At 40.0% G+C, this 23,795-nt stretch overlaps 1 protein-coding gene and 1 non-coding gene across 5 annotated transcripts in view; both read left to right on the forward strand.

Annotated features, from left to right (window-relative positions):
* PHLDB2 (pleckstrin homology like domain family B member 2) overlaps positions 1–23,795 on the forward strand; it is a 238,032-nt gene that overhangs the window by 84,327 nt on the left and 129,910 nt on the right. For 2 of the 4 annotated variants that reach the window (XM_063630642.1, XM_063630646.1), the window contains exons 1-2: positions 11,696–11,710; positions 21,824–21,938. In XM_063630642.1, coding sequence (XP_063486712.1) covers positions 11,708–11,710; positions 21,824–21,938 — 118 coding nt within the window. In that variant the 5' untranslated portion in view covers positions 11,696–11,707. Of the gene's footprint in view, positions 1–11,695; positions 11,711–21,823; positions 21,939–23,795 lie in introns of those variants that run through there. The other 2 variants (XM_063630643.1, XM_063630648.1) reach the window with 2 other exon arrangements.
* Positions 15,207–15,389, forward strand: LOC129471783 (U2 spliceosomal RNA). The gene has a single exon (XR_008653735.1). It is a non-coding gene; the product is annotated as a U2 spliceosomal RNA (small nuclear RNA).

Consider the following 23,795-nt stretch of genomic DNA (forward strand, 5'->3'; position numbering starts at 1 on the left):
ATAATTATAACATGTCTGGTTAAGTAACAGATTTATGCAGCAATAGCATGGGGACAAAGGAAGGGCATTGGAGGCACTAGGCAACATGCTTTCCTGGAAGGAGCTTCAGTGATGATGTCTGCATCACATGGTCAAAGGAGCAGCAGCAGTGCCATTAGCAGCACATGGTACCACCAAGGTGATGCTGGAGTACTCAACCAGGACAGCTTCCAAGTGGCTGCAAGCCAGGAGGCCTAAGGGACCGGGAAGAAGTGGGAGTTGGGAAATACCTTGATCATCTCCTCCATTTTGAGCCAAAGTTCTTGACTTAATGGAGCTGCATTTTCAACAGTTGCCCCTAATGAGAGCTGGGATATGGAATAGGTGTTCAATAATTTACATACACCCCAAGCTAGCATGCCTGAGAAAATACTTATTCTGTTATTTTCAGAGACTTCCAGATAATACCCCATTTCAATGAATTCAACTTAGAAGTTTCAAACAAAGTTGCACCGTATCACAGTGCTTGAAGAAAGGTATTTATCACTGAATTGTAGATTCATATTTGTAGATGACAAGTTTTTAAGGAAAACAATGCCCCTAATCACTGATCTCAAGAGTCCTCTCAGAATAGTCAGTGGGTCGATGGAGTGGAGTCTGCATGAAGTTCCTCTCACTAACCGTTAGGTTTCTACACTGACCAAATAGTTTACCAGACTTTCACAAACCTAGCAAAGTCTTATCTATTCACATCTACTTATAGATAGATTCACAGCAAACTTAAATGACAGACAATTGTACAATCACGATCAGTATGTGTTAACATTTTTTTGATCTTTCAAATAACTTAGTCATTATATAATGAAGAAATGTATGCTGGGTTCACATACCACTGAGAGCTATAAAGAAAATGTGTCTTGTTTTCCCTGTGACTGTCGTGATGTTCCTCACCAGCCCCCTTGCCTGCATAGCACTGCAATATGTGTGTATGTGTGAGGAGATGGTGGAGGGGGTACAGACTTAGTTTAATCCACTAGTCGTATCTGTCTCTTTAGGTGACTTAGTTTCATCTTGGATTACTCACAAAAATGCTGTCTTTCAGAGCCTCCTTTCCCCTATTAAGAGTGAGCAAGAAGTTCTGACACAAAATGTGCTTAAGAGCAGGGCAGTCAGTCACAGGATTATTGCTCTATTACTTCTCTGTCTGCAGATAACTTGAAACCATCCTGTCTCCTTGCTTTGAAAAGCAATAAAATTCTTAGCTATACCCTTTGATCTTCCAACCCACTTGCTGGTCAGTTCTTTTCTGTCTGTCTTCTCCCTATAAATAGGTTTTTTATCTGCCTCATTTGGTAGCTTCGACTGCCAAATCTTACTCCATATGAATGTTCACAGTGGTTTCCTTCCTTACTGCATACTGCATAGGCCTACTCCTCCCAGGAACTCTGGAGTGGCTGTTAATGGTGGCCTAAAGCATCCATTGTCCTTTCTTCCTTTCCAACAGAATGGAAGATATCCACCCCTTTCTTGCCAGGTATCTACTCCTTTCTGACTCAGCCCACATCCTCAATAGCCTGACTAGCCAAAGAGTTATCTCATAACTTTTCCCACTGTTGGTTCCAGAGTGAACGTGTGACCCAAATCAACTAAAGGTCTCCAGGGGAAACGTTTCCTTATACTTGAGGGACCTTTCAGGAAGCAAGTCTTTCCTACACCGGAAGTGGAAGTAAAAGCATGTAGCCCTGATTGCAGATGGCAGCTGTGGGAAACTGTCCTTAGAATGAAGCCTGTGTTCAGCAGAACCTAGAGATGAAAAGTATCTGACTCCATGAACCTGAAGCCCAGTGAATCTAGGATGTATGGTTACACGAGTTGATGGTTTTCAACGTGGCTTAAGCTAATTTGACAAACTTGTGGCTGAAAGTATTCTAACAGACGCAAACTTTGTTGGACATTTTATAGTATGTACTATGTGGGAAGGCAACTGATAATTACCTTTTTTAGTTATAGGTGCATGAATAATTCACTCTGCCTGAGTGTTCTTGAAAAATGTGGAAAAATTGTTCCTTATATATCCACCTGTAGACCCTTTACCTTTCTAAACTATCTCTTAATGGCCTTATCTGCTCACATAAATAACTTAAAATTTAATCTCTACATTTAAAGGATGACTATTTCATGGTAAACTCCTGAGAAGAAATTTTTGTAGCTTTTAGCATTCTCACTATTTACAGGTAAGAAGACAAAAATACTGAGAAGAAAAAGATTTGCTCAAACCTACAAATTTCCATAATCTAGGTAATTGTCACAAGTACAATCACTGTAGGACAATTGAACAAACATACAAAAGGCTGTGACTTTGACAAGCTGGATCCAGATTCTTAACTTTGCCAGTACAGTTCTACTTTGGTGATATATGAAGATTACTACACTATCAAAAAGAGACGTCCTTGGGGAGACTGTAAGCTATTAGTTTCAAAAGATTCTCATCTTCTTGAAGACAGATGTAGTAGGAAAATCATATTGACCATTCTTACAGTAGAGTAAAAAAAATAGCCATTCCATATTGAAAGAACATACAAACCACACTTCCTCTTTTTTGTGACATAATCTCCCTCTGTTACCCAGGCTGGGGTGCAGTAGCACCATCTCGGCTCATGGGAGCCTCTGCCTGATGGGTTCAAGCTACTCTCGTGCCTCAGCCTCCTGAGTAGCTGGGATTACAGGCGTGCACCACCATGCCTGGCTAATTTTTGTATTTTTAGTAGAGACAAGATTCTGCCATGTTGGCCAGGCTGGTCTCAAACTCCTGGACTCAAGTGATCTGCCCACCTTGGCCTCCCAAAGTGCTAGGATTGCCAGTGTGAGCCACCCTACCATGCCCACACTTCCTCTTTTAAATAACCCTTTAAGTGCTGCATCTTTATGAAGGTTTTTTTCATTTGAATCTTCTTAATTTTTGGCTCACAAATCTTTATAAGAGAGCTAGAAAAGAAAAATAAGGTTGAAATAAAATCAATTGGTTGGCCGGGCGCGGTGGCTCACGCTTGTAATCCCAGCACTTTGGGAGGCCGAGGCGGGCGGATCACGAGGTCAGGAGATCGAGACCACGGTGAAACCCCGTCTCTACTAAAAATACAAAAAATTAGCCGGGCATGGTGGCGGGCGCCTGTAGTCCCAGCTACTCAGAGAGGCTGAGGCAGGAGAATGGCGTGAACCCGGGAGGTGGAGCTTGCAGTGAGCCGAGATCGTGCCACTGCACTCCAGCCTGGGTGACAGAGCGAGACTCCGTCTCGAAAAGAAAAAAAAATCAATTGGTTGTCTTGTGGTTATTTTAAGAAGTTTAATTTAAGAAAGAGTTTTCTGTAATAAAATCTGGATTATTTTTATTTTTGTCATTTTTCCTTATTACATTTTTTATTATTATTAATATTATTATTAGGCTGAGCATGGTGGCTCATGCTTGTAATGCCAGCACTTTGAGAGGTTGAGGTGGGAGGATCACCTGAGGTCAGGAGTTCGAGACCCGCCTGGCCAACATGGTGAAACCCCATCTCTACTAAAAATAAAAATAAAAAAAATTAGCTGGGCATGGTGGCACATGCTTGTAGTCTCAGCTACTAGGGGGGCTGAGGCAGAAGAATTGCTTGAACCTGAGAGGCAGAGGTTGCAGTGAGCCAAGAGCATGCCACTGCACTCCAGCCTGGGCAACAGAGCAAGACTTTGTCTCAAGAAAGAAAAAATTTTAATTCAAATATAATTTTAAATAAGACCTTGAAAATACACCAGTCAAGTAAAATTCCTTCAATAGGGTATTTGCTGGGGGATTTCTAATTATTCAAGGGAATAAAGCTGGCATATTGGTGAGAAGACCACCCACATACTCTTTACATCTAGAAAGTGTAGTTTTCTTAGGTACGTGGGCAATCCTAAACACTTGTGCCAGATTTCCTTTCCTTGCCAAAGCACTGAAGAATCTTGGCAGCTAAACAAAGAATTGAACCCTGCATTTTCTATCAGATAAGTAGAGTTCTGGCTAGACAAAAGCATGATAACAGTAAAACAAAGAGGAAATCCTTAATACCCAACAGTAATGCTGCAGTTTTGCTCCATGGCCGGGGTAGGAATGCAGGATCTTTGGCAATTCTGCCAGGGGAGGTGTAGTCATGTGGTGGTGGAGTGGGAGTGGGTGCAGGGAGTGGTTTGATCAGCTGAACCAGAGCCATCTGAGAGAAGATTCTACGTCTCTCTTCCTCTGGGAGCAGCCTGCCTCTAGGAGGCTGCTCATTATTTAGGATGAGTAGTAAGGGAGAAATTACTGCCTCTGCTGATGATGATGATGGAAATGACATGATGATTTAGAAAAAGAAAATGACGATGGCCGACATTTATTGAGTTCTTGCTATGAACTGCAGTTAAACGCAAATGCTTTTTGCGCATTAGCTCATTTCACAATGTCCAAGAGAAAAAAGGAAAGGAAAAACAAAACAAAAAAAAACAGAGGTGCTACTAAATCACATTCTTATAATTTCTCACCTAGAACAACCTGCAAACCAGTCTCTTTAGGCTTGTCCTGTTCAGATTGATCCTCCAACCTATCAAAGTGACTTATTTAAGACAGAAATGTGACCACATCCTTCCTCTAAACTTTTAGCCAGCTGTCTGTTGCCTACCAGGCAAAAATCAGGGCCCTTAGTATGGCTTTTAAGGGGAGCCTTTGAGAACGGAGCCCCTACTGCCTCTGTAGCCTAAGCTCTTATCACACCTGACTGCCTTCTGGCCAAATCCCACTCTGTTATGACTCGGTTAAGGAAAGACCAGGCTGGGCGCGGTGGCTCACACCTGTAATCCCAGCACTTTGGGAGGCCCAAGTGGGCAGATCACGAGGTCAGGAGATCAAGACCATCCTGGCTAACACGGTGAAACCCCATCTCTACTAAAAATACAAAAAATTAGCCAGGTGTGGTGGCTGGCGCCTGTAGTCCCAGCTACTCAGGAGGCTGGGGCAGGAGAATGGCCTGAACCCAGGAGGCGGAGCTTGCACTGAGCCGAGATTGTGCCACTGCACTCCAGCCTGGGTGACAGAGTGAGACTCCGTCTCAAAAACAAAAAGGAAAGACCAAAAGCTGAGCAACTCGGTTCAGACTGTGTTTCTTCCTGGGAAGCTTCATGCTCACCCACTTGTTCAACTGCATTATAAATACGGTACACTGTGAGCTTCTGTGGGTGGAGTCTCAGGGCTTACTAGAGTGCTTGGCACAGTCTAAGGGCTCAGTACATATTTCCAAACGAAAACATAGACATGGATGTCTGGCAGAAGGAGACAAAATTGTTACTTTCATTACTATAAAGCTGACAAAGGAGGGTATAGCTTAGGTGCAGTGCAACAGAGGACTTCCTAAAACTGCATTCCAAAATTTGGTAGACTAACTGCCATTCACAGTGCACCTCCCCATAGGGGACTGCCTCTGTAAACCAGACCACAAAGGAGCTCAGCCACTGTAGCTCCTGAGGTCAGCTAGCTCCCAACTACACAGAACCAGTGTATTTCCCAAATGTTCCCATGAGACAGTTACCCCTTCTCTTCTGGGGCAGAGTGAGCCATCTGGGAGAGAAAGGCCAAGAGAGTTATAGCAACTGAAGTCCAACTGCTTTATAAACACAGAGGCAGCAGAAGTTGCCCTGCCCCAACCCCAATATCCTCCTGTGCACTGACTGATTTAGATGCTGGTAATGCTTCCTACCAGTGACAGGGAACTTCCAGTCTATAGGTCAATGAATCATCTTTTGATTTCCCCTCTCTAGTAATCTGCTCAGGTAATCTACGAACACATATTGAATGACATACTTAATAAACATTCTATCAATATTTTTAAATAGTTTTGGCTTCTAAAAGACTGTGGCCAGGCGCGGTGGTTCACGCCTGTAATCCCAGCACTTTGGGAGGTTGAGGTTGGCGGATCGCTAGAGCCCAGGAGTTCCAGACCAGACTGACAACACAGGGAGACCCTGTCTACAAAAATTAGCTGGGCGTGGTGGCATGCACTGGTAGTTCCAGTTGCTCAGGAGGTGAATGTGGAAGAATCATTTGAGCCCTGGAGGCAGAGGATGCAGCGGCTAGCCAAGATTGCGCCACAGCACTCCAGCCTGGGCGACAGAGTGAGATCTGTCTCAAAAGCAAAATGAACAAACAAACAAACAAAAAAGATTATACCTTCCACTTGACTCAGTCATTTAATGAAACCTAGAAAACATCTATTGAGTACCTGCCAAATGCCACACACTGTGTAGCATAAATACGAAGACATCTCAGTGGTCCTCTGGTATTAGCCAACCAGCCAAACCTACTGGATCTTTTCTCTTAGAGGAAAGGGAATATAGACGCTTGTTAGATCAAAAGGAACACATACAAATGTTTACAATGTTTTTTCTAATTTCCAAATGTTTTTCTGAGTAGCTAAGTGACTGTTCACCCAGAGTTTTAGACATTTCCCTTCTCCTATTGACAGCATTAATTAGAGCCAACACACTAAAATTCTAAAAAGTCATGGAAACCTCTGAAGGGCTGTTTATCTTCCCACATCTCTCCCATATTGCCCCATCTCGCAAAGGCATGCAATTGGTAAAGAGAAGAACTGGGTGAAAGGGTTGGATGGGTTGTTCAAATCCATCACTATGACTGAAAAACAACTCAAATTGGCCAGTGGATTGTTTCTCCTCCCTAAGGGAAGGTATCATGCTCACTCAACTCTCCCGTCCTGGATTCGTGGTTCTTCCATTATTCTTTTGTTCAAAAAAAAAAAAAAGTCATAACATCTGATATTTCTTTTTTTTTTTTTTTTTTGAGACTAAGTCTTGCTGTTACCAGGCTGGAGTGCAGTGGTATGATCTCAGCTCACTGCAACCTCTGCCTCCTGGGTTCAAGTGATTCTCCTTCCTCAGCCTTCCGAGTAGCTGGGATTACGGGCACCCGCCACCACGCCCAGCTAATTTTTGTAGTTTTAGTAGAGACGGGGTTTCACCATGTTGGTCAGGCTGGTCTCAAATTCCTGACCTGGTGATCCGCTCGCCTCAGCCTCCCAAAGTGCTGGGATTACAGGCATGAGCCACCATGCCCGACCAACATCTGATATTTCTAAGAATTCTAATTTGTATATTATTTAACTAGGTTCTAGAAGACTACCCACAGTTTTTCACTAGATCCTAAACTCACAATACTTTTTTTTGTTTTTTTTCAAATTTCATATCACCTTACATTTTCTTATCACCAAACTGACAGAATAAAAAAAAAACCACACACACACACGTACACACACACACACACACACACACAGCAAAACCAAGAATTGAATATGTATCTAATTCCTAAAAGATTTAGATTCAGAGTCTACTCTCAACTTCAACTTCTTAGCCAAGCCACTAAAGAGAAATTTGTAATTTTGTTTCTCCTATCCACTCACCAACTATATTAAATGATGCATATAAAGCTACTAAAATTTGGAACAGGCCTCCACTTTCTCTGCATTGTTCCTGACTGCCAGAAAAACAGCTTTTACTCTTTCCTCCTGCTTCCAGGCCTCTATCAGATTAGTGGTGGGAGCATAATTTCTGAAGGTACTTCCATTTTCACTTTGCAATTGCTTGGAAGCATATATTGCTTAATAAGCAGGGAAACTGAGGCTGGTATTTCTGCTTAGAAAGGAGACTGACAAAATTAAAGCAATCTAAAATTCTTTATCTTACATGCAACATTTTTCTATTAACTTATGAGATATCATATGGCTTGATAACAGTGATTTTAAAAAAAAGAATATATGTAGCTTCATGGGTATGTATAAATCTTTTGTTCTGAAATACCATGAATAAGGAATATGGAAAAAAAAAGGCAGCACATCCCAGAGTCTAAGCATATCATTGTCAGCATGAGGGGCGGTGGGATCTTAGGGGACTCATTATATTTCCACATTTTATTTTCTAGAAGGAAAGAAGGAAAGGAAAGAAAGAAAGAAAGAAAGAAGGAAAGAGAGAGAGAGAAAGGAAGGAAGAAAGAAAGGCATGAACCATGACACTTTTTAAAAATCCCTACCTATACTTAATCAGAATCTACAGGAGATAGGATAAATAAAAGAAAATTGTAGATAGTAGAATCATAAATATTTTAGGGACTTCTGCAAATCACTTCACATATATATTTTTAAAAATCTCAAATGTATTATTTATACTTATACAATATGTATTAAATATTGAAAAGGATTTCGAAAGAGACTTTAATGTACTAAAAAAATTCATCATTGGGCTTTGAAGATAATGTTTATTTAATAAAAACATCCAAGTGTTTCTTTGCCCAAAGCATTTTAAAGTAATGAAGAGAAAGTGGGTCTTCCCATGAGCACATTTGTAGGGACAGTAAGCTACAAGGGGTGAGTTCACAAAAATTTTCTTAGTCATCAATTTAAACCCATCTGGAGAAGCAATCAGTAATTCTATAATAAAACACTGGCTCTACAACATACCACTATAATACCCCATGTGGGATCCATTTTTATAATGTGCTTACCCTATATTTAATATGTCTCAATACATAGTATTGTTCAAGACCAAATTTGAATACATGCTAATTGTTTCACATGAGAAGAGGCAGACAGGGATATCTATCCATATCTATCTAAACAGATAGATGATATAGATTATAGTTATAGGTATGAGTGATATAGATATGAATGCAGATATAGATACAAACCAACTTAAAAATGTAAAGAAGTTTCAGGTGGGAATAGACAAATTAATAAAGATTAGTTTCACAAGTAGGATGTTGTACTACCTTCTGCCTCTCCTATTATGTTGAATCCAGGGTAAATTATTGGTCAGTCAGATAGATGTCCTAAGCTAGCCTTTTGGGTGAACAAGGCTGTGTCAGAGAGAGTTACTCCCTCCAATCCTGGGACCTAGCAGCAGTAAAAATGATCTGTGGTACTGCTTCCCATGACACTGGCTCATGAGTTTTGCCTTTGACCCTCTGGTCTTAGCTGCAAGCTCTATTCATATCAACTGCAGCTTCTCCGAGCCCTACAAGAACCACAACCTGGAAAGCCTGCCCAGATACACCCTTGACTGCTGCCAACAAATACCACAACTCTAACCACAATCCAACCCTTTGGTACAGCACCACTTCATACCAAATGCAAGTTAATCTACATCTTTTTTTCTTTTTACAAGTTAATCTATATCTAGTCAGTTTCTTTCCCCTGAATCCAACAATCTTTTCAACTTTACTACTTCTGTTAATGACATTGTTTGCTTGTAATGGTATGAAATTTGCAAATATAATATGTACTTATATTTAAAAAAAAACAAAAAACACCAGAAGATAAAATTGTACCAATTAATCAAAGTAAATTTTGTAAAACCACTCCATTCCCACATCCTTCCATCCCCATTCCCCAGAGCAAAACAGCATTAATCTTAGTGTTGTTCTTTTCCGACACTTAGGCTTTTTCCTGCTGTTAACAAAAATCAGATGACATTATATATATATAATGCCATTATATATATAATATATATTATAATATACATAATGCTATTATATATAATATATTATATATACATAATGCTATTATATATAATATATTATATATATACATAATGCTATTATATATATAATATATTATATATATACATAATGCTATTATATATAAATGCCATTATATATTATATATAGTCATTATGTATAGTCATTATATATTTTATATATATTATATATATAGTCATTATATATTTTATATATATAGTCTTCTGATTTTTATATATATGTGTGTGTATATATACACACATATAGCTTTACAACTTGCCCTTTTCACTTACAACTTATCATTCAGGTCAGTTTATCTAGATTTACCTCATTCTCATATTATTTGTATGAACAGATAGTAGTCCACTTAACCATGACCTTACTGATGGTATTATGGTTTTTCAACACTGTGTTATCACAAACAAGGATGCAGTAAATATCTCTGACATATAACTTTAAGTACTGTTGCCCTCATTTCTTTATAAGACAAATTTTTCGAAGTGAAATTGTTGAATCATAGGGGATCCTTTAATAAATGCTGCCAAATTATTGGACCAATTTTGGACTTTGCTTTTCTTATTTTAACTTTTTCCTTGGTAGACTCAAACCCAGCCAATCAAAGACTATGGAAATTTCCTTTGTAATATCATCCTGCCATTTATTCCTGACCTGATATCCCCTTGGCTATATTTTTAAGTCTTTTTTAGACCCTAGCATTCTTAGACACTGACTTTAGCTTCGGAACTGGTTTTTATATATCCATTCTACGCATTATTGCCATAGTAATCTTCTCAAACCTTGTCTTTGCATATCACACCTTTGTAATTTTCCATGAGTCCCTAATGCCTAGAAAATGAACCTTAAATATGCATTCAAGATCCCTCACAATCAGGCTACAATCCTTCTCATTTTATCCTAAAATTTGAGAGAAAATGAGAGATTTACCATGAGCCTCGCATTCTTAGGCACTTGCACATGCCTTAAATATTTAATCCTTACATCAGTTTCAGAGTTTAATAATATTTTTATTACCATAAAAATATAGAAACTGATGGATTGGGGAAGAAACTTGCTTCCCATCACACAGCTGTAGCATCTAGAGCTGTGGTTTGGATAGTGTATCTGACTGCTAAGGTCATGTACTTAACTATCAAGCCATATTTCAACTCAATTTAGCAAATATTTATTCAACATATACTACATGCAAAGTACTTTATTAAGTGCTACAGAGGATTAAAAATGTGAAACGGATGGCACACAATTGACACTTAATAATGGTGCCTGCTTCCCCAGCATCAGCTCCTTCCAGGTAGCTATACTTAATGCCATGTGACTCTGCCTCTGTCAACAGCTGGTGAAAATAATGGTAGGTACCTGTTCCCATTGTCGATTGCAGTGTAACAGACACCCCAAAACTCAGCAGCTTAAAACAATAACAGTATTTATGCTGCTCCAACTCTGCAATTTAGCTAAGATTCAGAGAGAACATCTTGTCTCTGCTTCACTCAGCATCAGCTGGGGACATGAAAAGGATAGGACTAGGAATCATCTGAAATCTTACTCACTTGTCTGGAGGTTGGTGCTTGCTGTCAGTTGGGTCCTCAGCAGAGGCTGTCACCAGGAACACCTTACATAGTGACCCCATGTAGTCTTTCCTCTTCCTCATGACACAGGGCCTAGGTTCCAAGGGCTAGCTTCTCCAAAGGGCCAGGAAGAAGCTGTTTGCCTTTTAGAGCTTAGCCTTGAAAAGCACATAGCATAGCATCACTTCCACTAGTATTTACAGGCCCATCCAGATCCAAGGGGAGAAATGTAGACCCCACCTCATGATGGAGGGCTGCCAATGTCACATGGTGGCATAAGCATGTGAGCCAGTGGGGCCATTTTTGTAATACAATCTGCCACAGCACCTACAGACATGCCAATGACCTTTCAGAGAAAGATAATCCAACAACCGAATTCTTTTTCAAATGATATGACTTAAGAACAACTTACAGAATAAAACAGCTGCTGGAGACTAATCTGAGAGGACAAAATGCAGAAAGAGAAGAAAGTGGCCATGATGAAGCATGTGTTCACTGAAGTTATGAGCCAAACAGAAGTCAGGAATAAGAAGCCCTGTTCACCTTTAAGTCCCCAACAGAGCACAGTGCCAAATGCATGGTAAGTGCTCACAGTTGTCATGTGAAGAAATTCATGAATGCTGGAAAGAGGGAAAACAAAAGGAAGGGTAAGTTTGGAAAGGGAAGATGAGATTCTACAGAGATATGTTAAGTTTGAGAATCCAGTTCTAGCTCCTCACTGACGTGTCTAACAAGCAGTTAGGGATGCAGATCTGTAGCTCAGAAGAGAGAGCAAGTGTTAGGGACAGGGCTTAGGAAGCCATAAATAAGGGAAGCTTTGGCTTTGAATGAGATTACCAAAGAATCTTGTATTAGTCCATTTTCACATGCTATAAAGAACAACCGGAGTCTGGGCAATTTATAAAGGAAAAAGATTTAATTGACTCACAGTTTCACATGGCTGAGGAGGCCTTCACTCAGAAAGTGAAGGGGAAGCAAGGCACATCTTACATGACGACAGGAGTGAGGGGGACTGCCAAACACTTTTAAACCATCAGACCTCATGAAAACTTACTATCAGGAGAACAGCAAGAGGGGACCACCCCCATGATCCAATCATCTCCCACCAGGTCCCTCCCTTGACACATGGGGATGACAATTCAAGATGAGATTTGAGTAGGACACAGAGCCAAACCATATCAAATCTACATTATTCAGGTGGAATAATGAAGTGGTTACCACTATAGCCTTTGAATCTGAGAACCTGGATTTAGTGTCTGTAATACCTGCTTCACCACTTACCGTGAGTTTTCTTAGGTTTAGTTGTTTAATATCTCTGTATCTCAATATCCTGTTATAACATTGTTATAGTAATGAAACTACCTCAGAGGCTGTGTATTAAAGGGTGTAACGCCTGCAAAGTGCTTAGAACACAGTCTGCATAGAGTAAGAAATCAGTGCACATTGGTTATCATAACTGTTATCAGTTTTTTAAAAATATCTAAAGTTTAGGAATGAACAGAGGAAGAGCCAGAGAATACTAGGCGGGAAGTTCTTATGCAACCTTGTACAATATTCCTTATAAAAGTTTGAAGTTACATTCATTCCTGAGTTGCCTAACATCAAACAGTTGTTGATCTATTAATAAAGAGGGGGTGGCATGGAGAAGAGTGTGTTCTATATCAATCTCTCTCAAAGTTGTGCTCTTTGGGGTGCATAGTAATTTCTGTTGTGTCAAACAAAGTGTGTGCTGTACTCAAATAAATTTGAGAAATGCTGGATTACACAAAATTAAGTAGATGTTTCCTCAGACTCTATACTAAATGCATATACTGATATGTCCCATGGCTTGCTAAGGAGGGGCTATAGAATGCATCAGTTCCAAAACTCCTTAGTTTTTTATGGGATCATTCTGTTAAACTGACAATCTGTGGGACACAATTTCTCAAAGCTAATCAAGGTTAGTGTTAAGCTTACTACAGAAGACTTTCTTGGGAAACTTCTTAAAAACACATATTACTGAACCTGGCCGGGCACAGTGGTTCACACCTGTAATTTCAGGACTGTGGAAGGCCAAGGCAGGAGGATAACTGGAAGCCAGGAGTTCGAGACCAGCCTGGTCAACATGGCGAAATCTCGTCTCTACTACAAATACAAAAATTAGCCAGGCATGGTGATGCACGCCTGTAATCTCAGCTACTCGGGAAGCTGTGGCATGAGAATCACTTGAACCCGGGAGGTGGAAGTTGCAGTAAGCTGAGATCATCCCACTGCACTCTAGCCTGGGTGATGGAGGGAGACTCTGTCTCAAAAATAACAACAACAACAACAACAACAACAATAAACACATATTACTGAACCTACCAACACAGATTCTGATTCAGAAAGTCTAGAGTGAGGTTAAGGTACCTGTAATTTTATTTTTATTTATGTATTTGTTTGCAGGTTTGTTTTAGAGACAGGTTCTCGCTATGTTGCCCAGGCTGGTCACAAACTCCTGGGCTCAAGCAATCTTCCCGCCTTTACCTCCTGAGCGGCTGGGACTATAGGCACCTGCCACCACTCCTAGCTGGGAACCTGTATGTTTAAAAAGTTCCTCAGTATGCTCTTGCCTCTGGCAACCTAGAAGAGGAATTTGACCCTGCCCACAATCCCTCTTTCCCTTTCCAAACTGTTCTCAGAAAAGCAGCTCTACAAGAATGATAGCAAATCCAATAATATATCTGGATTGATTTCCCAGAAATTCATCAAACCAGCACAGCATGGAAGTTACTTATATACCTATTATACTTTCAGAACCCTTCAGACAGTCAACATGGATGAAGGCTAATAATTTGATTACCATAAAAATATAACTAGGAAAAAATATTTAGGCTTTACATATAAAGACATTTGAACTACAGCCCTACAGAATTAGTGACAATCTGAATTTCCAACAGAACTTTGAGGCAGAGTCAGATTAGAATATTTTTTAAAACTTGCTTAGAATTAATATCTAACAAAATGAGGATAGTTGTGTTCTCGGTATTATCTGTTTAAAATCTAATCTAAGAATAGACTCTGAGATTTTCTTGAAGATCAGTAAGTGCTGAGCATATACTGACCTAAGAACAGATATACTTCTAAATCTAATTTAGGAGAACCATTTTGGAAATAAGACAATTTTTTTCTTGTGAACATTCTATCTAGGAAGAATTCAGCAGAATGAATATTCATCATTTAACATATTTCTATTTTTATAGTCTGCTTCAAAACTTTTATAGTAAAAATAAGATAAAAGTATAAAATCACTTCCAGATTTCTCTACACACTCAAGCAATTATTTGTTTTATATGTTTGGCAGGATGGGTTTTGATTGTGGTCACCCTCTTTGTCTCTTCCATTACCCCTGGTACTGAGAGGGTGGGAGTGAGGATAAATTAGCCAAGAGAGGCCACCCACATTGAGCTCTTCCAGACTGAAACAAACAAACAAACAAACAAACAAAAACATTAAAGAGTCAGAAAAACTAAATATAACACATGTTCCTAGATTGCATTCTATAAAGAATATTATTGGGATAATTAACTAACTTGAATGGAGTTTGTGAATTTAATGTTAGTGCCAATGACAGTTTCCTGATTTTGATTCTTGTGTATTGGTTATCTGAAAAATGCCCTTCTTTGAAGGGTTACACATTATTCAAGAGTGATGGGCTCTCTGTTCACAATGTACTCTCAAGTAGTTCCAGAAAAAAAAAGTTCTTTGTGCTATTCTTGCAGCTTTTGACATTTGAAGTTACTTTAAAATTAACATTATCTTTAGCATTTTAAAAGGATAAAGTTGATTTTATGAGCTGTGAGTTTATCGTTGATTTTCTGAGATTCTCTGGGTAAACTATATCATTGGCAATTAGTTTTATTTCTTCTTTTCCATTTCCTATGAATCGATTTTTTTTTCTTTTTTAATTGTGTTGGTTATAATCTCTAGGAAAAAAATGTTCAATAGATGGAGAGTAAGCATCCTTACCTTTTTCTAATCTCAGTGGAAATACCTCTAGTATTTTCTGATTAAACATAACACTGGCTTTAGGACCGAGGTATAGAAAAATACGAATTATCATTTCTCAGCCTTATGGCTAAGATCAAGTGTAGAAAATATGCCTCAATTTCTATTTTCTTGAGTGTTTTTATCAGGAATAGGAATTGAGTTTTGTTAAAAGCCCCCCCCTTTTTTTTTTGCCAAGTGTGGTGGCTCATGCCTGTAATTCCAGCACTTCAGGAGGCTGAGGCAGCAGAATTGCTTGAGACCAGGAGTTTAAGACCAACCTAGGCAACATAGTGAGGCCCCATTTCTAACAAATAAAAATACAAATATTAGCCAGATAGAGTAGTACATATCTGTAGTCCTACCTGCTTGGAAGACTGAGGCAGAAGAATTGCTTGAGCCCAGGAGGTTGAGGCTGCCATGAGCTATGACTGCACCACTGCATTCCAGCCTGGGTGACAGTGAGACCCTGTCTCCAAAAAAATTTTGTTTAATAAAATAAAATTTTAAAAATTTTAAAAAGCTTTTTCCCCAACTGAGGATAATATATGATTATTCTCCTTATGTCTACTAATATAGTATTTAAATTAATAGATTTCCTCATATTGAATCATCCTTGCATTCCAGAAATAAATCCTACTTGGTCATGGTATATTTTCTTAATGTGCTGTTTGGATTCTGTTTTCTAATATTTACTCTAGCATTTTTGCATTGATATTGGATAATGCTTGTAATCTTGTTCACACATTAGAGTCATTTTCCTCCATACCATTTTTAGGAGAACAGTTTCCATGAAAGGGAGCTTGATGATAACAGAAAGGATAAAGAGACAATCTAACACAGAAATAGACCTGTCTTAGAGCCACATAAATTCAGGGGAGGTTGCTGACCCCTCCCTTACTGACTAGGTGACCTTAGAGAAGTTATTCCTCCTCTTCTGCCCTCAATTTTCTTGCCTATCAATTAGAAGAACCTACCTCAAAAGATCGTGTGAGAATAAAATGTCAAGATGTCTATACAGACTTCAGTACAATGCCTGACACAATGTAAGCTCACGTAAACACTGGTATACCCTATTTTATTAAAAAGAACTATTTTTCTTCTACTGCCTCTCACATTATAATAATGTGGCATAAAGACATATGTGGACAGATGTCATAGTTTCATCAGCAGGCAGATAGTCCCCAATACCATTTTGTCATGATTACCAGGCGACAGAGGAGTTTAGGCAGCTAATCTAGGGAGCTAGGTTTGTATTTTTTCTCTTCTTTTATAGTTACTCCATTCCAGACTACAAGTTTGAATTTATAATTCTATTTAATTAATTAATTTTATGTATTTATTTTTGAGACGGAGTCTCACTCTGTCACCCAGGCTGGAGTGCAATGGCGTGATCTTGGCTCACTTCAACCTCTGCCTCCCAGGTTAAAGCGATTCTCATCCCTCAGCCTCCTGAGTAGCTGGGACTACAGGCGGCCGCCATCACGCCCGGCTAATTTTTAGCTGTATTTTTAGTAGAGACGAGGTTTGAATTTAAACCGTGAGATTTTCATGGTTATTGAGTAGGAGTACTAGGAGGGGGGAACTGTAAAGGAATGAAAAAGGAAGAGAAAACTTCTTGAACCCCTCCTACATGCCAGGAACTAATTTAGGTATATCTGCAGTTATTACGTGAGGAAAGCTGGAAGGTTGCATCAAGATTGCAGAACTCAAGAACCACCTTGACAGGTGAATGAGCATGGGCATTGTCTCTCTATCTAACAGTTGAGATCAACTTTTGTTCTTTTCTTCTCACTCATAACCTCTTCAAATAGAATAAAGAGATGCCTTTTCTCTGGGTTGGGCTCTTAGTTACTCTGGCTCTAAGTGCTCTGAACATCAGGAAATCACTCTGCACAGGATGTCAGCTGGGCTTCTAGGACTCCTGCGTGTGGAGGAGTTAAGGAGAGTGAACATTTATCAACGCATTTATTCCACAACATTTTTATTGTGAATGTGTTTATTCTGCAACTCTTTATTAGACTGCAGAGGTGGAAATGCTGTCTACCACTCTAAGATTGATAGACCTAGAGCATTGTAGGAATGCCCTGGAAAAAGAAATCGGCCTGAAGATGTTGGCATTTGTGCGGAACCTAGAAAGTCAGAGTTAGAAAGCAAAGCAAAGCTTGTGGGAGACAGCATAGTACATGTATTAAGGAACGGACTCACACAGATCTAGGTCTGCATTTTGTCTTCCTATCTTTCTTACTATTGACTTTGGACAAGTTCTTTATTTTTCTCAGCTTTAATTGTATTTCTGTAAATTTAGGGAAAAGTACCTTATAGGGTTATAGTGAAGGTTAAAGGAGATAATGTAGGTAAAACACTTAGCACAGTGCCTGGCTTATAACTGCTCAAATATAATAGCCATTATTATTATCTGGTCTTTAGCAGTGTTCACTTCTTGCCTCCATCAACAATCTTTTCCTTAGACTTTAAGCTTCTGCTTTTTTTTCTTTAAAGACTATTTTTTGGTTCACAGCAAAATTGAGATGAAGGTACAGAGATTTCTCATATATCCCCATCCTCACACAAACATGGCCTTTCCCCTTATTAACCTCCCCACCAGGGTGGTATGTGTGTTACAACTGGTGAACTGGTGAATCTATATTGATGCATTGCCATCACACAAAATCCTTAGTTTACACTAGGGTTCACTGTTGGTATTGTACATTCTATGGGTTTAGACAAATATATAATAACCTGTATCCACTATTACAGTACCTTACAGAGTATTTTCACTGCCCTAAAAACCTTCTATGAAGCTTCTTTTTTAAAAAAACAGCTTTTATTGAGATATAATTCACAGAACATATAATTCACCTATTTAAAGTTTACAATTCAATGTTTTTTAATATATTCAAAGAGTCATCCAGAATCTAACTTTAGAATATTTTCCTCACTCTTTTTTTTTTTTTTTTTTGAGACGGAGTCTCGCTCTGTCGCCCAGGCTGGACTGCAGTGGCGCGATCTCGGCTCACTGCAAGCTCCGCCTCCCGGGTTCACGCCATTCTCCTGCCTCAGCCTCTCCGAGTAGCTGGGACTACAGGCGCCCGCCACCACGCCCGGCTAATTTTTTGTATTTTTAGTAGAGACGGGGTTTCACCGTGGTCTCGATCTCCTGACCTCGTGATCCACCCGCCTCAGCCTCCCAAAGTGCTGGGATTACAAGCGTGAGCCACCATGCCTGGCCTCCTCACTCTTAAAAGAAAATCCACACCCATTAGCAGCACTATCTATTCCTCTTTCATCTCTTCCCTACATCCAGTTCCAGGCAACCACAAATCTATTTTCTGTCTCTATAGATTTGCCTATTCTGAACAGTTCATATAAATGTAATTATGTAATATGTGATATTTTGTGACTAGCTTCTTTCATTTAGCATGTTTTCAAAGTTCATCCATGATGAAGCATTGTCAGTACTTTATTCCTTTGTATTGCTGAATAATACTCCATTGTATAGATATGTCACACTTTATCCATTCACCTTTTGAAAGACATCTGAGTTGTTTTCATTTTTTGCTATTACAAATAATGACACCATGAACATTTACATACGAGTTTTTGTGAGAACATATGTTTTCATTTCTTTGGGGTATATACGTAGGAGTGGAATTTCTGGATTTTATGGCAGCCCTGTTAACCTTTAGAGGAACTGGCAGATTGTGATCCAAAGAGGCATTTTGTATTTCCACAAACACCCTATGAGTGCTCCAATTTCTCCATTCTCTCCAATACTTGTTACAATCTGTCTTTTTATTATAGCCATCCTAGTGGGTATGAAATGGTATCATATTGTGGTATTGATGTGCCTTTCCCAAATGGCTAAAGATGTTCAGTATATCTCCTTTGGAGCAATGTCTACTCAAATCCTTTGAGTATTTTGATTTTTTTATTAGACTGCGTCTCGCTCTGTTGCCCAGGCTGGAGCACAGTAGCATGATCAGAGCTCACTGCAGCTCCTAAGCCCTGGGCTCAAGCCATCGTCCTGCCTCAGCCTCCAAGTAGCTGGGAACACAGGCACATGGCACCATGCCTGGCTAACTTTTTAAAATCTTTGGTACAGACAGGATCTCTCCATGTTGCCCGGGCTGGTCTCGAAATCCTGGGCTCAAGTGATCCTCCTGCCTCAGCCTCCCAAAGTGTTGGGATTACAGGAGTGAGCCACCACGCTTTGCCAAGTATTCTGAATTTTAAGAGTTTTACACATACTCTTGCTACAAGTCCCTTATCAGATATATAATTTACAAACATTTTCTCCTGCTCTGTGGGCTCTCATTTCACTTTTTTGATGGTATTGCTTATAGCACAAAAGTTTTTAAAGCTTCTTTTAAGTATAACTTATGGAAGTTTATATTTCAGCAGTTATCTCCTAAATAATATTCATGCTGGTACACTTTCAATGGAAGACTTGGCCTTGTTCTTCATGGACAAAAACAATGTATGTAAACTCAATATGTAAAAACCTCTGTAATGTAAAAATCCTCTAATTGTAACCTTCCCATCAGATAGCTGTTGACCTACATTGGCATCTACCCTTACCTGCTTTCACTACCCATTCTCTTGAGATAAAAAGAGCTTATTCTAGTCAAGACCAACACTCCAGCTGGGTTCTTGACCTCATCCTCTCTCTATTCTCCCAGGACATTCCTCTCTCACTTAATCTCTCTGTTTCCTAGATCTTTAACATCTCTCTCAGCCTATGACACAGTTTGCCTTGCTCCCTCCCATTTTGAAAAAGAAAAAAAACTTGTCTTGATCTGCATCCTCCAAATATACATCTCTAGTCTTGTTCTCTACCCTGCACTTCACTTGGATGCTCTACAGATATATTTCAATTCAACATGTCCAGAATTAAATTCCCCTCCTCACCCCATATCTGTTCTACTTTCAGTATTTCCGTTCGTAGATAATGGCACCATCATCCATCACTTACCCAAATCAAACCCTCTCTCCCCTGTACCCACCTTCTAGAATCAATAAATCATGTTGGCTTGATGCGTTTTACCTCCCAGGTATATCATACAGTCTGCATCTCACTATTGTACACAAATGCCTTTAGTTTAGTTTCTTAGCATCTCTCCCATGAATTATTGTATAGACCTCAAACTTACCTTTCTGACTCCAATTCTGCCACCATTAATGTTCATTCTCCTTAATATACCAAGAGCAATATAAACAAAACCTGGTATGTTTTAGCGTTTGAATAGGAGATGGTGATTGTCACCTTATTAGGTAATGTACATCACTGGTTATGTGACCTTTTTTTTTTTTTTTGAGATGGAGTCTCGCTCTGTTGCCCAGGCTGGAGTGCAGTGGTGGGATCTCGGCTCACTGCAAGCTCCGCCTCCCGAGTTCACGCCATTCTCCTGCCTCAGCCTCCCGAGTAGCTGGGACTACAGGCACCCGCCACCGCGCCCAGCTAATTTTTTATATTTTTAGTAGAAACGGGGTTTCACCGTGTTAGCCATAATGGTTTCGATCTCCTGACTTTGTGATCCGCCCCCTTGGCCTCCCAAAGTGCTGGGATTCCAGGCGTGAGCCACTGCACCCGGCCTGTTATGTGACTTTTGATAACTCTCTAATTATTCCTCTTCAGTCTCTGGCTCCTCATTTGTTAAATAAAAAAATGACAGCACTTAGTCTTAGAGACATTGTGAGAATCAAGTGGGACAATATTTGGCATACTAGGTGTACAACAAATGGGAGCCCTTACTTACATGATAGTGAAACCAGGTCATCTCCTGGGGCTCCCCTGTGTCTACAGAGAATATTAGATATGTCAGTTGCAGGAAGCCAGACTTAAAGTCAGGAACTCTTTGGGAAGCTCTTGAGAACAAGGACATTGGTTTCTTTCCCTATAATATAGGATTTGTGCCGGGCACAGTGGCTCATGCCTGTAATCCCAGCACTTTGGAAGGTCGAGGTGGGTGGATTCCTGTAATCCCAGCACTTTGGAAGGTCGAGGTGGGTGGATTACAAGGTCAGGAGTTCAAGACCAGCCTGGCCAATATGGTGAAACCCCGTCTGTACTAAAAATACAAAAAAAATTACCCGGGCATGGTGGCACATGCCTGTAATCCCACCTACTCAGGAGGCTGACACAGGAGAATTGCTTGAATCCTGGAGGTGGAGGTTGCAGTGAGCCAAGATCACGCCACTGCACTCCAGCCTGGGTGACAGAGCGAGACTCCGTCTCAAAAAAAAAAAACAAAAAACCATGGGATTTGTAAACATTAGAAGAAATAATAAAGACAAAGTACCTAACAGTGGCTGGTAAATAATAAGCAGTGGATGAAAAATAGAAAATAAGCAGCAACATGCCCAAGAAGAAATAACTATGCTAAGAAAGTGGTTCCTCTTTTGGTTTAAGCATTGTCCATTACTTGTTTGCCAGATTTGTCTATTCTAGATAACAGTGTGCTTTTGTTGCTAGTGGTGCTGGTGGTGGCGAAGTTCTGTTGTTTTACAGGGAAGATAGCAGTGAAATAACAGGGTGATCCAGGACGTGTTTTTCAACTTCAGCAGCAGTTAGTTTCCCCGGATGTTCAACATCTGTGTTCAACAGATGAAGTTCTGTTGACCTTGAGTTTTCAGAGGTCAATTCAGCTTTCCAATCATGGTACCTCTCTTTTCTTGCTGTGTGCAGGCTGGCACTGATCCCAGTTTATCCTTTGAGATTCAGCAGAAGATCCTGATGGAGAAGGATGATACCCAGAGAGAGGTGCCCAAGGAAGATGGAGTTGGTGATGTGCAACATTTCGGTGAGAACTTTATTGTCAGAGGTTTTCAGTACATATTTACAAGTTCTTACTCTATCATACGTATTGGGAATGAGCTGGCATTTTCAAGCATAAACCCAGGAGTCCAGCAATCACTGGGGAAGAGAGCCTGAGGCTGGCAATCCTTGCCCAGAACTTTGGTCACCTGCTTGTTCACAGGTCACCATATCTTACTTCACTGAAGACATATGCTGAGGTTTTATTTAGTCCAGATGCTGAAGGATGGGAAGACCCAAGCAGCTGGTGTGGAGGTCTTTCCCAGTGACTCATCAGTCATTCCGAAATCAAAGCCTGCACAAGAAAGGGTGGGATGGGATGTATAGAGAAAGACACCAAGCCTTTAGACTCTAGCAGAGTAGCTGATACTGACATATCTGAGGAGGGAGGAGGCTCCAACACAACTACTCCCAATTCACAGGGTTTGTGGTTCTGGTTGAAATCTTTGCAAAGGGTTTCCCTGGCGCTCAAACAGAATACATAGGCTTATAAAGTGTATATATTCCTCATTATTTGTTATTATGCCTCAGATGATCAAGTAACCAGAAGGCTGAGGGATAAGCTTGGTTATCTAGTTTCAGCCAATCTCATTAGTATTTCCTTCTGACCAGCTGACCAGCTCTGTACTGCAAAGTCTTCTTGTATTAAGGGAGGGCAATTACAAACCAGATTTAATTTTTCATTTACTCATTGTGCTAAGTTCTAGACACAAGAAGTTAAAATAGAAAAACCTGTGTTAGGGCTCTCCAGAGAAACAGAACCAATAGAACACACATACACACCCACCCGCGTGTGCGCACACACACACCCCCCCACACACACACACAGACAAAGAGATTTTAAGCAATTGTCTCACTCAGTTGCTCTATTGTGGGGGCTGGCTGGGAATTCTGCAATCTGTAGGGAGTGTTTATCTTGAGCAGACACAGAAAATAAAACAGAAACATTGCAATATGACGATGTGAAATTCTTTGACATCTAACCAAAACCAGTCATGGAGTTGGAGAAAGCTTTCTGGAGAGGGTGATTTCTGAAGTGACTATTGCTAGGTGAATTGTGATTATGAGGAAAGAGATACATGAATGTGACTCATGTGAATAACTGCAGGCAGTTTACTGTGACTGGAATGCTCCCTCCTTACAGGAAGAGGAGGAAGGAAATGGCAAGCTATTAGGTGGGAAAATAACTTGGAGAAACCAAATGACATTTTTTTTGTTTATTTGTTTTCGTGCTAATCTGAGGATTCCAGATTTATTTTATCCTAAAGGCTTTGAGAAGTTATTGAAGAATTCTAAGCATTGGAGTGATGATATTAGAGTTTCGGTAAAGACCAACTTCTGTAATTATTCAACGAATATTTAATAGTGTCTGTCATGTATGAAGTTCTGAGAGACGCACTGGAGATATGAAAATGAACAAGATAGAAAGATCCCGGTCCTCATACAGCTTAGAATTGTGTGCAGGAGATTAGGGGGAAAAAAGACTAATAAAAGAACTTAGAATTTTAAGTACTGTTATTGAGGCTTGATTTAGGAGCCTATTACAATTCCAATATCCTCCCATCCCATCTCACCTGGCCATCACATCCTGCCATAAGTGGAAGCTTTAAATACTGAATATATTACTCAGCAACTGCCCTATACCCCATCCCCTCTCATGGCCAAATGCACAGTGTTGGATTTGATACTTCCAGACCCTATTTCCAAAATGTGGATCTTAGCTTTTTCTTTAGGCTCTGCATCTTCCATTTCCTTGGGAGAGCCTTACTTACTGCACACCCAATGTCCCTTTAGCCCTGGGCCTAATGAGATTCCATCTCCCCTTGACTTATTCCTGGCTCTC

The sequence above is a fragment of the Symphalangus syndactylus genome, chromosome 21 (genome assembly GCF_028878055.3).
Source record: "Symphalangus syndactylus isolate Jambi chromosome 21, NHGRI_mSymSyn1-v2.1_pri, whole genome shotgun sequence".
Taxonomy (NCBI): Eukaryota; Metazoa; Chordata; class Mammalia; order Primates; family Hylobatidae; genus Symphalangus; species Symphalangus syndactylus.